The 16,164-nt window shown below is 52.7% G+C and overlaps 2 protein-coding genes across 2 annotated transcripts in view; both read left to right on the top strand.

The window, feature by feature from the left end:
• LOC140898353 (C-type lectin domain family 2 member D-like) overlaps nucleotides 1-16,164 on the top strand; it is a 125,188-nt gene that overhangs the window by 81,485 nt on the left and 27,539 nt on the right. The window lies entirely within an intron of this gene.
• On the top strand, nucleotides 5,357-10,912 carry LOC140898354 (uncharacterized). The gene is made up of 4 exons (XM_073312064.1): nucleotides 5,357-5,542; nucleotides 8,335-8,640; nucleotides 9,119-9,193; nucleotides 9,995-10,912. The coding sequence occupies exons 1-4, from the start codon at nucleotides 5,464-5,466 to the stop codon at nucleotides 10,138-10,140; spliced, it is 606 nt and encodes a 201-aa protein (XP_073168165.1). The 5' UTR covers nucleotides 5,357-5,463; the 3' UTR covers nucleotides 10,141-10,912.

Genomic DNA, 16,164 nt, shown 5'->3' with positions numbered 1-16,164 from the left:
CTGGCCAGAACCGGCTGCCCTTCCAAAATGAGGTGGGCCTCTTGGTCACCAACCTGTCGACTGAGGCCTGGTCGAGGCTCCAAAACTAGATCGACCTTGCAACCTCCTTCAGGGATGTGAAAACCTGAAGGCCTTGGGTGCCATAGTTAGGTTGACCTAGCCGCTGGTGTGGATGCAGCTAAGTGGCTAGAAAAAAATTCTTCCATCCACCTAGCTCCTGCCTCTTTGGTGTGTGACCGCCCGCTCCAAGGCCCTACCCACGCACCTCCCTGTCTCCCCGAACCCCGACCCCCACGCCGCCCATTCCTCCCGAGGCCATGCCCTCACACCGCCCCTTTCCCCAAGGCGCCACCTCTTCCCCCATGACTCCTCCTCCTCCTGCTTGCTTCTTTCCACCCCCTCCCCTGTGACTTGCCCTTTCAGCCAGTAAAAAGTGGGGGGGCCATGGCCCCCTGCCCCCCTCATCCCGTTCCGTGCCCGCAGTGGGGGCTGAAAGCCAGGATTGAGGGCACCGGCAGAGCTGTGAGGGGGTTGGCCAGAGCTGGGATAGGCGGGGGGCTGTGGTTTGGGATAGAAAGGCCTCCACAAGGCTGGCGGGGTCGGGGGGGAGGCCAAGCCCTTAAGCCGCCCAAATCTCACTGGCATTCAGAAGCCTGCCCTAAACTCCCTCTGTCTTCCTCCGAAGGAGCCGGTCTGCCAGGGCATCACTGCCCACTGCTGCCAGTTCATTCCCCTCGCTGCCCAAACCATTTGTTTTCCCAAGTATTTCAGGGGTGGGTAGGACCCCCACCCCCCGGGGCCAGATCCATGGATGTTAGACTTTCAAGAGCTAGGCCCAAGTCCCTGGCTTCTGACCCTCATAGAATCATAGACTATCAGGGTTGGAAGGGACCTCACGAGGTCATCTAGTCCAACCCCCTGCTCAAAGCAGGACCAATCCCCCATTTTTTGCCCCAGATCCCTAAATGGCCCCCTCAAGGATTGAACTCACAGCCCTGGGTTTAGCAGGCCAATGCTCAAACCACTGAGCTATCCCTCCCCTCAGCCGAAGAGGAGCCAGTGGCCTGCAACAGAAACGGTGATTTCCTTAGCTAGCCGAGTTGAGTCCCGAAATATTATTTTTAGAGCGGCCGGCCGCCCGCGCTCTGCTACTAGGCCCGTTTCTGTGCTGTTGTTTATTGGGCAGCTCGACAGGAAATTGCAACCCCAAAAACGTCAGCACGGGGATCAAATCCCACCTCGCGCCGGGGCTGACTTGATGCCTGTTTTCCTGTGCCCTGCAAAAGTAAGGGTGTGTTGGCGGCTTTCGAAATGGGCCCCGCTTTCCAGTGCTGCTCGGGGAGAGGTAGCCGCCAGGAGAGCGCTAGGATACACAGGGCATAGGCAGCGACCACGGTCATAGAGTTTAAAGCCAGAAGGGACCCCCGGCCCATCTGCTCCGACCGCCTGTGTGTCACAGGCCACCGACACCACCCAGCACCCCGCACACCAAACCCAACACATTACAGCCCCCCCCCCCCCCCCCCCGCCCAGGAGACTAGACTTTTTTGTGCCACAGGCAGAGAACAGGAGGGACCCAGGTGTCCAAGGCCCCAGTGGCAGGGAAGCGATGAAGTGAGACACACCCAGATAATCCTGGCAAGTGACTCGCACCCGCTGCATACATGAATAAAACAGCATTTAAACACAATCTGCAGGAAGCAGCTAAGGCCGAAGGAATCCTAGGACACTCCCATCCGAGAGAGAGTTAAAGCTTGGGGGGGAAGGGGAGCTGGTTTCCTTACACGATCACTGTGGTCTATGATTTAACTTTCTTTTCAGATCACACAATGCAACGTTGCCTCTTTTGGGCCAAGCGGTTTGCCAATATTTGGAGCTCTAGCCGCTGCTGGACACAGGAGCGACACAAGGTCCCGCACCAGCACCCAAACCTTGGCCCAGCCCCTCATGGCACCCCTTCTCCCTGAGGCCCCGCCCCCACACTGCCCCTTCCCCTGAAGCCCCGCCCATGCACCGCCCCTTTCCCCAAGGGCCCGCCCCTGCTCGCTTCTCTCTGCCCCCTCTTATCCCCGTCGCTCACCCTTATGGCCAATAAGAAGTGAGAGGGCATAACCCTTCCACTTTTAAAAGTGGGATGAGGCCATGGCCTCCTGCTCCCTCCGCCACCGTTCCAGCGTCCCTGGTTGGAGACAACATGCTTGACTAGAGGGATCTCAGGTCTGATCCAGTCTGGGATTCCTACTGTCCTTCTGGTCGATTAAAACCTTTGTGGTGTTGTTGGGAGGGAGGGGGAAAGACCTGATCCCAGGTGAATTATGGGTCGGTTACCAGCTGACAGCTCACGTCTTGCAGGAGAGGGGACACCCAGTCTGATCTCAGTGATCTGGGTATAAATTCGGAGTGGTCCCACTGCAGTCAGTGGAGTCTGATCTGGATTCTGATCTCAGTGACCCCAGTGTAAACCCAGAGTGACTCCAGTGAAGTCAGTAGGGCTGGATTCTGATCTCAGTGACCCCAGCGTAAACCCAGAGTGACTCCAGTGAAGTCAGTAGGGCTAGATTCTGATCTCAGTGACCCCAATGTAAACCCAGAGTGACTCCAGTGAAGTCAGTAGGGCTGGATTCTGATCTGAAAGACCCCAGTGTAAACCCAGAGTGACTCCAGTGAAGTCAGTGGGGCTGGATTCTGATCTCAGTGACCCCAGTGTAAACCCAGAGTGACTCCAGTGAAGTCAGTAGGGCTGGATTCTGATCTGAAAGACTCCAGTGTAAACCCAGAGTGACTCCAATGAAGTCAGTGGGGCTGGATTCTGATCTCAGTGACCCCAGAGTAAACCCAGAGTGACTCCAGTGAAGTCAGTAGGGCTGGATTCTGATCTCAGTGACCCCAGTGTAAACCCAGAGTGACACCAGTGACGTCAGTAGGGCTGGATTCTGATCTCAGTGACCTCAGTGTAAACCCAGAGTGACACCAGTGACGTCAGTGGGGCTGGATTCTGATCTCAGTGACCCCAGTGTAAACCCAGAGTGACTCCAGTGACGTCAGTAGGGCTGGATTCTGATCTCAGTGACCTCAGTGTAAACCCAGAGTGACTCCAGTGAAGTCAGTGGGGCTGGATTCTGATCTCAGTGTCCTTAGTGTAAACCCAGAGTGACACCAGTGACGTCAGTGGAATGGTTCTGAATATACCCCATTGTGAGAGCAGCATTTGGCTCAGTGAAGACGGTGAAGTGATTGCTCTGGATTTACACCAGTCTAATGGAAAGCAGAATTTGGCCCGTTGCAGGGCTCAGCCAGCTGCTGATACCGGAGGCAAGAGCACTGCAGAGTTTCTGTTTCTTTTACACGCTGGGGAAATCCCCATGCACTTGATCAGGCCAGGGTCCTGCTCCCACCAGGGCTCCTGGTGCATCAGGGGTTTCCCAGCCTGTGTTTCCCCCTGGAAAGGCGACGTTAACCCCTGCCTCGCCAGTGACCCCATCACTCACATTTCGCAGCGCTGATCCGCTCCCTTGGCCCAGGCTATTGCTCCGCTCTACCAACGCAAGCAGGCCTCAGTATTGGAAGGGGAGAAAGGGCACATGTATGTGTCCCTTAAACTAAAGGCATGGCACCGGGGCAGACGCTCACAGGTGGGGAGCATGTGCCTATTCATTGATGGGCCCGTTACCTGCAGAGAAGGGCTGTACCCTGGAACTCCTGCAATTAACCAGCTTAACTCCAGGGAGAGCAGGTGTCCCTGAAAGCCAGGAACATCTCCTGGTTTCTGTAATGCCCCCAGCCATGCGCCGTCGAAGGGGCCTGGCTGTGCAACAAGCTTCCAGAGGAGACCAGACACAGCGGGCATCTGCCCATCTTCAGGAGACACTGCAAAGCTACTCCACCATAAGTGAGGCTCAGAATGTGAACACCCCGTTTATTCCCTCCAAAAACAAAAAGACCCTCCCTCGAGCAGGGTTCTGATCCCATAAAGGGAGAAGAGCCAGAGACACCGGGAAATCCACTAGGGACTTTGCTGTTGATTTTTCATGGAAGGTGCCCAGATACCATGGTGATGGGCAGCAGGATGGAACTCACTGGGCATGTCTACACTGCAATAAAAAAACCAGCTGCACCGAGTCTCTCAGCCCAAGTCAGCTGACTCGGGCTCGAGGGGCTGGGGCTGCGGGGCTATAAAACTGCAATGTAGACATTTGGGCTTGGGTGGGAATCTGAGATCCTGCCCCCTCACAGGGTCTCAGAGACCAGGCTCCAGCCCCAGCCCGAACATCTATACTGAAGTTTTATAGCCCGGCAGCTGGAGCTGCCTGACCTAGGCCATTCACGGCCGTGCCACGGGTCTTTTGTGGCGATGTAGATGTACCCTCAGCTAGACCTGCAGGGTGCCAGCAAAAGAGAAGGGGGGGTTGTTAAGATGAGGACAAAGAGTGGGTACTTTTCTCTGTCTCACCCTCTAACCTTAACTCTGCCCCTTTTCACCCCTCTGGGAGATCACAGCACCGTACCAGCCTCTGCCAGCCAGTAGCAATACCCACCCGATCAATATCGCTGCCCAGTTCACATCACTGGGTCCCAGGGTGTAGACTGGGAGTGGGGATGGCGAGCAGTGCTGGGCAAAGAGAGAATGACAGGTCTAGTAGGGGAGGGGGCAAATTCTGATATAATCCCCAATCCTCCCGCACCATTCCCAAGGGAGCAGCGTTACAATTGGTGTGGCAGTTTCCACCTTCCCTTTGCATTTCCTGATTTCCCCCAAAGTTCGCATTTTAGGAATTCCATTCTTCCATTCCAGCAGGGGCCAAGGAGCACAGGGCACCTTCATGATTTGTGTGAATATGGATCTTAATTTCTATTTACAGTGCATACCTGAAATTAATGCCCTACCCCATCTGCCTAATTATAGCATGGGTTTAAATTTCTTCAGCTCTTTCCCTGGCTAAAGCTGATTTCCAGGAAGCTAGCGACAGAGAAAGGTGAGTCAGGCTCTGGCACCGAGTTTAACTTCCATTTATGAGAAACCACTGGAGAGAAAATAACAACTCTGGCTGGGATCAGCTTGGCAGAAGGCGAACTTGGCAGCCCGGTGCCATTCAGCTTTCTCTGTCCACCTCCCTCTCCACTATGGATCCCGGAATGTGGTTTGTTTAGCTAGCAAAGAAAAATAGAAAGTTTAAGGGTGGGGGAGATAGTGCCCCTGGTAAACAAAGGAGACAAAGGCAGAGCATGAATTGTGCGGAAATCTGTTTGCTGTAAGTGTCTGTAGCTGTCAAAAGCCTCTTGTGTCAGGTGGACAGTGATCCCAAAGATCATGACAAGGGAGAAACCCATCGCTTTGCCCCACTCCCTTCCCAGCAATGAGGGGATTTTCGCTTGACTCAGCAGAGGCACGTTATCTCAGGGGCTCCCCTACTGCAGGCTCTGGGGAAAGTTGGTTCACTCTCACACTGCCACCGAAGAGGAAAGATGTCAAAGGGACATCTCCTCTGGCCACTACTGCTCCTCTTGATAGTAACCACCCAAGGGAAGCCAGTCACCACCTCAGGTAAGTGACCTACCACTTCAGGAAGGTCCCCCCACCAGGCAAACCAAGGGGCCTGACCCCACCCTGCCTGCTTGGAGAACCACAGCTCAGTACCCAGCTTAGCATAGGGAACCCCAACCTCTGCCCTCCAGGACTCTTTCTAGGCAGCTGAGCCCAGAGCCACCTCCACCCCTTTGGGGAAACAGAGGAAGGTTCCTCCTATTCTACCCCTACTCCAGCTGGTGAGGAGATAAATGGGGCAGGGAGGCAGAGATGGATTTGAGAGGGACCTGGATGGAACCAGTGGGAGAGGCAGGTTAGGGGAGGATGGATGATGTGATGGAGGCAGGAGGGCTGAGGAAATGGGTGAAAGGGGAGATGGATGGATTTGGGGAGGCAAAAGGAGGCAGGTTCTGAAGGGAGGCCAGGGATGGAGGGGAGTTTCTGACAGGAGGGGCAGTGGGTGTGGATGGATTTTTAAGAGCCTGAGTGGGGCAGGAGTAGATTAGGGGGTCCTGAGAAGAGAGTGGAACGGGGATGGATGGATTTCAGGGGTCCCAAGAGGAGGGCTGGGTGGCATGGATAGATTTGAGGATGGTAACATGGATGGATATTTGGGGGGGATTGTGGATGGGGCATGGGGGCCTGGATGGATTTGTGAGGGTCAGGCTGAAAGGAAGGGGAGGTGGATGGGTATTTGGGGGGCTAACAGGAAGGGGAGGATGTGATCCTGGATTCTATATCTACTAGTTCTTTGGGCCAGGGACTGTCTCACTGGTATATGCATGTACAGTGCCTAGCACTGTGGGGTCCCAATCCCTGATTAGGCCTCTAAACTCTACCATGGCATAAGCCTGCAACCCAAACAGCAGAGCAGATGCTGAGTGACTCTGACACAGAGACATTTGAAAGGGGATTTAATAACATCAAAGGGCTTCTGCGCAGCACAGAGCCAAAGAGAGGTGAGCCGGAAAATACCCAGCTGGGCGGTGTGATTTTCAAGACCATTTGCGGGTGGCAAGGAGCCGTGGTGGACTACTGGGGGAAACCCAGCACGAGAGAAGTTAGAGATGGTTGAATTTTATTTTATTTTTGGTCAGAAAAGGGTTTTCAATGGAAAAAATGGCTTTTCGATCCATATGAAAAATGTCTACAATAAAATAATTGTACCACTCAAAATTCTGTGCTTTTTGACAACAGAACGATTTCTACTGAATTGATTCAACATGACACATATTCAGTTTGATTCAGATCACATGGAGTTGAAATGAATTTGTTTGTTTGTTTGTTTCCTTTTTTAGTGGGTTCCTTTTCACCCCCTTTCCAGTGTGTGTGTGTGGGGGGGGAGATAAAGAGAGGAGGAAGAAAAAGAGAAAAATGAAAAAAATCCCGCCCCCCCCAAATGAAAATAAAAACATTTGTTTCGATTGGATTCATTTGATTTAAATGGAAATAACAGGGTTTTGGTCTGAAATGAGTCGAAATTAAACTTTGGTGAGAATTAGAGAGAGTCCCAAAAAATTTGTCAAGAAGTTTTTTGTAAAACAGAACAATGGTTTTGTCAAGCTATGTGAAAATTTTCTAGACAAACGTTTGTACCATTCGGATTTTGACAAATTGGAAACTGTATTTTGAATGGATTCAAATGGGAAAATATTGGCTTTGATTCAAATCAAATGGAATGATTATGATTAGGGTTTTTGTTTTATTTTTGGTATTTATTTTCCCCTTATCTCCACTTTTCCAGAGGAAACTGGTTGCGGGGGGCGGGAGAAAAAAGGGGGAAATAGCCCTCAAAAATGAACATCTTTATTTGTTATTGTTGTTCTGAGTCCATTTCATTCAAACTGAAACTAATATTTTGGTTCGACTACATTCTAAATGATTTTTTTCGTTTGGTGGGGAAAAATCGGAACAAATGCAACAAGAAATTTTCAAGTGAATATATAGTGATAGACTCAAAGAGCTCAATCTGTTTAGCTTAACAAAGAGAAGGCTTGGGGGTGACTTGATTCCTGTCTGTAAGTATCTACAAAGGCACAAATCTTTAATAATGGGCTCTTCCGTCAAACAGAGAAAGATAGAACACAATCCAATGGCTGGAAGTTGAAGCTAGACAAATTCAGACAGGAAATAAGGCATATATTTTCAAAGAGTGCAAGTAATTAACCGTCGGAACAATTACTGACAATTTTTAACTCAAAATTGGATGCTTTTCTGAAAGATTGTCTCTAGGAATTATTTTGGGGCAGGTCTCTGGCCTGGATTATCCAGGTGGTCAGACTAGATGATCGCAGTAGTTCCTTCTGGCCTTGGCATCAAAAAGCATACGTTTTTGGCATAAAGAATTCCTGGTGTTGGCCATTCCTAGTGGAAACGTTCGATTTGGAAACCCAGAACTTCTGGCCAAGAGATGTAGGATGTTATCAGCGACTCTGATTTTGCTGCACGGGACCCACATCAGCACGCACAAAGCTAGCTGCAAGCCCACATCCTACTTGTGAGGGTGATTAACCAATAGCACAAACTCCTAAAGCAAAGGGGTGTCTTCTCCAACGTCTCAGTGCCTTCAGATCCAGCCTGGACATCTCGCTGGAAGACGCTGGAAGACACAAGTTTCTGGGTTCTGAACGGGGCGGGGACTGGGTGAAATTCTCTGTCCTATAAGATACAGGAGATCGGACTAGAGGATCTAACGATCCCCTCTCTGGCCTTGAAATCTACTCATCAAACCCCAAGCTCCTCTCACCATCTCTGCAGTACCACGTCCTCTCCCCTCCCCCTACAATCAGCTTGTTTTTTAACCCTTGCAGTTCCCGTGGTTTGTCGGAAGGTCTCCTGGTCCACGACAGAAGGAGGCTCTGTGTGCATCCCTCTTCACACTGTCGAGACGTCCTTCCACGTGTATCGCCTCGATGGCTCCGCCTCCCACTGGGAGGAGATCCTGGTCTCCCTCAATGGGATCTCACAGCCTCCCCGCATCCCCTTGGCTGAGAAGATCTCCGTGTCCAGCAGAGGCTTTGAAGTGGAACACATGAGCAGAGGAGCAGAAGGCAGCTACCAGGTGGTCTCCACGATCACTGGGGAGTGCGTGGCTCACATAGACCTGGGAGTGCTGGGTGAGTCCTGTGCTTCCCCTCCACCCCTCCCAGGCCCCTAGTAACTCTGCTCAGTGCACGGCCTGTATAGAGCGTGTGCATGGGACCAAGCAGCTCAGGGGATTGTTCTTTCCCTTTCTAGCTCGTGGAGGGCTCACTGGGAGCATAGCAGCTGCGTCCCTGGCTGGATAAATGTAGCTGGAAATGGCTAATCTGTGTTGCACATTCTAGGCTTGGTTTCTAAAGGCACAGCTGTCTGCAGAATCTGGGGACGGGGGGGTTAAAGAAATAACCAGGTCCTTCCAGCATGAGGACAGACACAGAAGACCAGAGATGAGACCATTTTTCTTTGCCTGCCCTGCCAGACAGCCCACACCCCCAGCAGAGGATCAAAAAGGGAATTATCTCAGCAGCCTAGAGGCAGCCCTGGGGGTCAGGGTCACGGGGGAGGCTGTGCCCCAAATCCCCATTCTCATCTCTTATCCCCTTCTCATTTCAGACCCGACCCCATCTCCGCCTGTCCTGGGAACCCCGCCTCAGGGAGAGGGAGACCTCAGCAAGAATGAAAAGGGAGGTAAGTCAGTGTAATTGGCAGCCGATGTTAGACCGTGGTAAGAGAAGAGAACTTGGCGTCAGGACTCCTAGGTTCTGTCCACACCTCCAGGAAGGGAGTGAGATCTAATGGGTTGGGAGTGCGGGTGACGGGCTAGGATTCAGGACTCCTGGGTTCTAGCTCTAGGAGAAGAGTGGGGTCTATTATGTTGTGGGGTGGGAGTCAGAACTCCTCTTTCTATTCCCAGCTGTAGGAGGAGAGAAAGGTCTAATGGGTTGTGGGCTGGGGGGGCTGAGATTCAGGACTCCTGGGTTCTATCATAGGTTCTGGGAGGGGAGAGAGCTATAGTCGGTTGTGGGTGGGGGAAGATACTCAGGACTCCTGGGTTCCATTCCCAGGTCTGGGTGGGTAAAGTGGGATCTTTCCTGCAGAAAGTTTTGGTTTTGCCAAATCCGCCTTTTTCCAACAGAAGAAGGTTTCGGTGAAAAATTCCAACCAGCTCCCAGGGGCAGAGTTAAGGTGAAGTTGCCGGGTTAGCATGCATCTTAACTGTATTTCATGGTTTCTAGAGGTTTAAGCTTAGCAGCTCTCCACGTGCTGGAAGGGCATGAGGCAGCGCTGGACAGCCTTAACTCTCCATTCACGACGTTGTGGGGGCAGTTCATCGGTACTGCAGCCTCGCCGGGGAGACCCCGGTCATGGCCCAGGACCCCAGTGCGCGAGGCGCAGCGAAAACACAGAACAAAAAGCTGGCACCTGCCCCCGTGAGCTGACAATCTAGGAACCTCTCCTCAACGCTCCCCTTCTCCTCTTTCATTTCAGGGCCTTTGAGCGACGCTGCCAGGATCGCGCTGGTGGTGGCTGGAGCATTAGTATTGCAATTCCTTCTCTTGCTGCTGGCTGTGTATATGACACTCTCTGTGTGTATAAATAAGGGAGCCGCCCAACGGAGCGGAGGGAACCCGTGAGTGGCTACGGATCAGGAGACCGAGTCAACAACCCCTTTGCCAAGCTATCCTGTGACAAGGTATACATAGGACAGAGGAAGGCCATTTTGTGACTCATAAAACCTCTAAGGGCGAGGGAATCTCCATCCTTAGGAGTTTTTAAGGCCCAGCTTGACAAAGCCCTGGCTGGGATGGTTTAGTCGGGGTTGGTCCTGCTTTGAGCAGGGGGTTGGACTAGATGACCTCCGGAGGTCTCTTCCAACCCTAACGGTCTATGATTCATTCCAGGGATTAAGCTGCAAAGATATGGGAGAAAAGAGATCTGCCCTAGAGGAATGGATCCCAGGATGCGGTGCTCTGGGAGAGAACCCAGGCTGCTGACGGGGCCTAGAATCAAAGCCTTGAAATGGGGTGGGAGGGCCAAGGCCGCCCTAGTCCATCAGGCAGAAGGAATCCTGGGAAATGTAGTCCCAAAGGCATGCTGGCATTTGTAGGCCGCCACAACAGGGCATGCTGGGAACCAGGGGCAGCATATAAAGAGCCACCTCCTTCATCACGAGGGTGGCTGTATGTAGCTGTGGTTGTTCAATGGGCATTTAAAATCTGTGAGCGGCTTTAAAAATTTCATCCTTCCCGCTGCTGGGTGTTAACTGCCCGCACGTGGGCATTTGATGCTGTTAAATGCTTATTGTTATTTGACTGCAAGTCTAATTGTTAGGGCCCCCATGGCTTTGTCTATTTGTTTTTTATACTTTAATTTATATCCAAATAAATTTTCCTTTACAACAACACAGGCTCCGGTTGACTCTGGCCATTAATCAGCAATTGGAGGGAGAAAAAGGGACTCTAAAATTTAGACAATCCAAAGGGAAATGGGGGACATGCAGGTACCTCCCCTTTTCAAGGCCCAGCTAGTTGCCATTTATCCACATGCCTTGCCCTTCACTCAAGCCAGGAACCGAAGGCTGCAATCTCATCAGGCCAAACTTCTGGTAATCAGGCCATTTGCTGTCTTTTATGCAAACAGCACGTTAATCAGCAAGTGCATTGCAGCATTTGCATGAAGCCTCCAGCTTTCTGGACCAGCGTTAGCTGTTAAAAGGCATAAACTCCTCGTCCTGTGTGAGCTGCTGTCCTGGAAGCTACATCTGAGCCAATTTCAGGCTGCAAATTCAGATAGAGTTCATGGGAAATCAGCCAGCAGAAGATATGACGCAATGCGGCCTCAGCTGGGAAGGGAGCAGTAGTCCTTTGATAGCTGCTTCTGCCCTTCAGCTGAGTAGATTGTTGAGTTCAGCTGCCAAAAGAAAAACAGCAAGGGTTAGAAAGCAGAATGGCAGGATCAAAGCCCTTGGCATCAGCCATGGGTCCACTAACTGGAGATGGGGAGAAATGACCTCCCTGTCCCTTCCCCCGACCCACACACCCACTGGAAGGGAATATAGGAACAGCATGATCTAGTGGGTAGGGGCATTGGCATGGGCCTCAAGAAGCTGTAGGTTCTAGTCCTGACTCCTGTCTAAGGCCTACCCATTCTTTCCCCTGTTTCACAGCACCATCAGGAAGGAAATCCAGTAGCTAGAGCATGGGACTGGAAATCAAGTCACATATTTTCCATTCCCAGCTCTAATGGGATGCTGCCATGGTGTGTGACCTTGGGCATGGTGCTTTGGGCCTCTGTTTCCCCTCCTGATCAGTACCTGTCTTGACTATTTCAATGGTAAGCTTTTGGGGCAAGGACTGTCTCTTGCCGCGTGTTTGTGCAGCACAACGGGGCCCTGATCTCAGCTGGGGCAGGGACTGTCTCTTGCTGTGTGTCTGGGCAGCTCCCGGCACAAGGGGGCCCTGATCTCAGCTGGGGCAGGGACTGTCTCTCCCTGGGTGTCTGGGCAGCTCCCGGCACAAGGGGGCCCTGATCTCAGCTGGGGCTTCCATGTGCTACCGTAATACACATAATAATGGAGCCATCTGTATTGTGCGTTGATCTCTGGAAGATCAATTTGAAACAGAGAAAGTTTCTGTTGCCCGTCGGCAATGTGGACACAGGGGGCCTTGACTGACTAAAAATTAATTTTAAAAATATTTGCTACTTTGAAACCAGAAAATGTTCAATAAAAACCCGATGGAAATCATTCAAAACAACCCGAAAATGATGAAAGGCTGAAAAATTGCCCTTTTAAAGCTCTTATTTGGCACAGGCTGATACGCAGCGGAAAGCCGATAGCCTCAGCACAGGCTCAGCCCTGGATCGGGTCTGACTTTGTCGCTGATGTTTTCCCACAAGCAGAATCGTTCCGGGTGAAGGGGTCTCACAGATGCTGCGTCTGGGATGAGAACCTGCCCAAGGATGGGAGGCAGGGAGAAGTGAATGGGAGAGAGCTCCTATCTAGGGCTTTTCAGCTGTAGATCGCAAGGCGCTTTACAGGAGGCCAGTATCATTAACTCCCTTTGTCAAATGGGGAAACTGAGGCACGAGGTGGGGACATTGACTTGCCCAAGGTCACCCAGCAGACCCATGACAGAGCTGGGAATAGAGCCCAGGTCTCCGGATCCAAAGGCTCGTGGTATTGGAGCTCACTGGAAGCACGTGCTGCCCTCCCGCTCAGCTGCTGGGGGGAGGGGCTATGACAGGAGTGGGCGTGGCCAGAGCACTCTGCACTCCAGGCTGTGAAGTTGCTATAAATTACAGCACCCCCGAGGCTACTCTAACTTATCCTGGGATATGCACCAGCCCCCAGAGCAACCCGGAACCTGAGAGGTGCAATGGCAGCTTGCATCTCTCTTATTCGTAGATAGCCAGAGGCCGGTTTGGTCCCTTTCACAGACCAGGGCCACCCTAACTTGTACCCCTTCCGGGCCATCACTAGGGAGAAGCAAAATCACCATAGCCCCTCCCATTTCCAGCCTTCTCTGCTCCAGCCACCCATCCCTGCTGTACCCCATGGCCAAGCCCCCTGCTAGCCCTACCCTCCTCCAGTCCCTAACCCTGCTGCCCAAAATACCCCATAGCTATGCCCTTGCCTCTTCCACCCTCCCCCACTCCCTGTGCTGGGGATTCCTCAGGGTCTGGGCTTACTAGTGGACCAGTACAGCTGATGCCTAGGTGTTGCAGAGCAACAGGGAGCCCATCCCTCCATAAGGATGGGAGCCAGTCTATATCCCACAGCAGGAGCCCCCCACGCCAGCTGCTAACTGAGAGATGCAGAATCTGGGACTCATTGCTGCAGACACCCGGGGGGGATAGAATCTGCAGGGGGGCGAGGATGTTGCTTGCTCCTGTGATGCAGAGCAGTGTTACTCAAGGACCGGTCCGTGGACCGGTTAGGGTGACCAGCTGTCCCGATTTTATAGGAACAGTCCCTATTTTGGGGTCTTTTTCTTATATAGGCTCCTATTACCCCCCACCCGTTGTCCTGATTTTGCACACTTGCTGTCTGGTCACCCTAGGACCGGTGCCGGTCCCTGAGATCTCCCTGACACGGTTTAGGAAGGCAGTGAGCTGGTGCCTGGTATCAGGAACGCTGAGGGAGCGTCCCTTTCAGAGCAGGGCTTGAGGGGAGGGGGTGGGAGGGGCTGTGGTGACACATGGCACCAGCCATTGGGCCTCTGCAAACACGCCACTGGCTGAGTCAGCAGCTGGAGAGGCAAAGGTAAAAAGAAATTGGCTAGCCCAGACTCACACCCTTCTGCATCTCTAAGGGGATGGTGCTCTCTCTACACCTCCAAACGGGGCAAGCTGGGGCTTTTACACTTTGCTCTGGCGAAGAGGAGTCTCAGCCGGTTTATTTTCTAGCATGGAGAGGATTATCGGGGAATTGCTGCTCCGCCAGCCAGGTGAGTATTTACACCAGCGATGAGCCAGACCCCCAGCTGGTGTAGACAGACCTAAGTGGAGCTACACCTGATTGACACAGCAGCTGGGGATCTGCACCTGTTGACTCTCATGGAGCTGGGGATATGGAATTTTTATTTTTATTATGTCACTGAAAATGCTGGTTGGTCGTGTCGATGAAGAGGACAATGGGAGGGGGGAAATGTACGGTAAACCCGCCCTGATTGCTACATCTCGGATTCTGGACCCAATGGGAAGCGCAGAGCGGGAAGGAGGTCAGGGTGGTACCTCTGCCTGGAATTGGCACCGCGAGTCTGACACAGTGACATCCATCCGGCAAAGCACTGAGGATGCTGGGACCAGGCTGCAGGGAGCCATGGAGGTAACAACCATCTCCTTCCTTTTTGCACCCCACTTTCTCTATTTACCATTCCTCTTAGGGGCCCCATTTCAAACCCCCTCCTGGGGTCAGGAAGGGTGGCCTTGCAGTGAAGGCACTGGCCTGGGGACCTGGGTTCAAAGACCACTTGTGCCAGCAACTCCCTGGGTGACCTTGGGCAAAGTCACTTCAACTCTGCATGGCCCAAGTCTTCCCCCTCCCTGCTAGGAAATAATCCTGCCTCTGTTTGTGCTAGGGTGACCAGATGTCCCACTTTTATAGGGACAGTCCTGATATTTGGGGCTTTGTCTTATAAAGGCGCCTATTACCCCCCACCCCGTCCGGATTTTTCACACTTGCTGTCTGGTCACCCTAATCTATGCCTCAGTCCTCCAAGCAATTATGCCCTTTACACTAGCTGGGGATCAGGGCTCATAGTAGTAAAGGCAATCACGTATGTCAGGGGCCTTAGCCTGTAAACTCTTCAGGTCCATCTATACAAACCCTTGTCCAATGGGGCCCCAGCCCTACCGGCAATGTCATAATATAAATAATAATTAATGGGCAACTGCACGGCTGCTCCGTCACCTTGGCACTGAAAGGGTTACATTTCTGGCCTGCCCTCCAAGAAGTTTTCTCCTTTAAATCCCGCCTCCTGCTGCATTAGGGGAACCAAATGTCTCAAGCCAAAAGAGGATCAAGTTACACGGGGGGCCTAGCAGGGGCATGGCTAGGGTAGGGGTTTCTGAGGTTCTGGCGCCGGAGTGTGGACATTTGGGGTCACTGATGGAAGAGGCTTTTCTAAACCGTGCACCAAAGGGCCCTGATCTCAGCTGGGGCTTCTAAACACCGGTCTTATTGGGATCCAGGAAGTGCTAAAGGATCCACACACACACACACCCCACAGCCTAAGAGGGGGGTCCACAGGACCTGGAAAACCAAATAATTACGGGGGACAACTAATGAAGAACAGGGACAGGAGTGCGGTCAAAGGGTCAAACGAAGGGAACCGGACGGGGACACCGAGCAGAGGACCCCGGACAGCACCCACTGGTCCTCGAAGGTGTCAAGGGAGTCAGCGGACGCCGCCCAGAGGAACTCTACCCGGAGGCGTGAACGGACGGAGGGTCGGAAATAGGCCCCACAGTCACAGGAGACTCCATCGGCCAAACTCCTCACCCTGGTTTCATAGATGGCCACTTTAGCCAGGGCCAGGAGGAGGTTGACCAGGAGGTCCCGTGTGTTAGGCAGATAACAATGCCCTGTATTGCTAAACCGATGGCCTGTTTCTGTGGGGAGTTTGTCTCCTAGCCGGCGCAGAGAAGCCTACGTTCATCACAATGTGCACCAAAAGGCAAATTAAAGGAAAAGCTAGGGTAATGAGCAAATCCACTTCACGAGGAGTTTCCTGATGTCGGAGGACAGACCCAGCCTCTTAGTCAAATCAAGCTTTGGTCGTAGTGGCAATTAGGGTGACCAGACGTCTCGATAACGTCGGGACTATCCCGATATTTAGTTGTTTGTCCCGCGTCCCGACCGATGTATGCTCGGGACGCCATTTGTCCCAATGTTTTGGCTCAGGGCTGGAGGAGGACACTGGCGAGCGCTCACCTGGGGTCCCGGCAGTGCTCATTTGGGGCGGCTCCCAGGAAACAGCGGGCAGCAGGAATCTGCGGCCCCTAGGCAGTGGGGCGGCCAGGGGGGTCTCTGAGTGATGCACTTACTACAAGCACTGGCTCCGTCGTGGGCCAGGCAATGGGAACTGTGGAAGCAGACAGGGCACAGGACCCCCCCCGCCCCCGACTGCCCCTGCCCCTGGGGCGCTGCGTGCTAC

This window comes from Lepidochelys kempii, chromosome 14 (genome assembly GCF_965140265.1).
Source record: "Lepidochelys kempii isolate rLepKem1 chromosome 14, rLepKem1.hap2, whole genome shotgun sequence".
Classification (NCBI taxonomy): domain Eukaryota; kingdom Metazoa; phylum Chordata; order Testudines; family Cheloniidae; genus Lepidochelys; species Lepidochelys kempii.
Note: the sequence above shows the minus strand (reverse complement) of the source record. Positions and strands in the feature narration are given on the sequence as shown.